At 51.9% G+C, this 792-nt stretch overlaps 1 protein-coding gene across 1 annotated transcript in view; it reads right to left on the bottom strand.

Annotated features, from left to right (window-relative positions):
- Positions 1-382: 382 nt before the first annotated feature.
- The window catches only part of NADSYN1 (NAD synthetase 1), a 28612-nt gene continuing 28202 nt past the window's right edge, over positions 383-792 (bottom strand). The window contains exon 22 of the mRNA XM_010837643.1: positions 383-753. Coding sequence (XP_010835945.1) covers positions 703-753 — 51 coding nt within the window. The 3' untranslated portion in view covers positions 383-702. The remainder of the gene's footprint in view (positions 754-792) is intronic.

Below are 792 nucleotides of genomic sequence, written 5' to 3' on the forward strand. Positions count from 1 at the left end.
TGCAGCACTAGTCACAATAGCCAGGACATGGGAGCGACCCAGATATCCACCGGCAGATGAGTGGATGAAGAAGATGCAGTGCACACGCGGCGGGGTGCTACTCAGCCACAGAGAAGAACGGAATGACGCCGCGTGCAGCAGCGTGGACGGACCTAGAGGTCCTCACACTAAGTGAAGTCAGACAGAGAAACTTCACAGGACGCCGCTTACACGTGGGGTCTAAACCAGGACACGAAGGAGCCTCTCTGCGAAAACAGGAACAGACATAGAGAACAGACTTGCGGGAGCCAGCAGGGAGTGGCCGGGGAGGGTGCAGCGGGAGGCTGGGTCGGCAGGTGTAAACCTTCACACGTGTTCTCAGGACGGATAAACAACAAGGCCCTACGGCACAGCACAGAGAACTGTATTTATATCCTACGACCTCCTCTAATAGAAAAGAATATTTATATAAAAAAAGATATAAGTATGCATATATACATAAAACGGAATCACTTTGCTGTCCAGCAGTAATTAACACAACACTGTAAATCCACAGTATGTATTTCAATTAAAAATTCAAATAAAATCGCATCCTCTTCCCTTCAGCCTTTTTAAAAATGGAACTAGACTGTATGGTTCCCTCTCCTTGAAATACGTCAGATGGGGCTCCACTCCCGCTCTTGGTCGCTGGCAGGCGGGGAGCCCTCCGCACAGGGCCCAGCCTCAGTCCACGCCGTCTAGCTCCTGCCGCTGTCTCCCCTCCAGCTGGAGGACCTAGAAGAGGAGACGCGGTGGTCACCACGAGGGCCCGAA

This window comes from Bison bison, unplaced genomic scaffold (genome assembly GCF_000754665.1).
Source record: "Bison bison bison isolate TAMUID 2011002044 unplaced genomic scaffold, Bison_UMD1.0 scf7180017864080, whole genome shotgun sequence".
Taxonomy (NCBI): domain Eukaryota; kingdom Metazoa; phylum Chordata; class Mammalia; order Artiodactyla; family Bovidae; genus Bison; species Bison bison.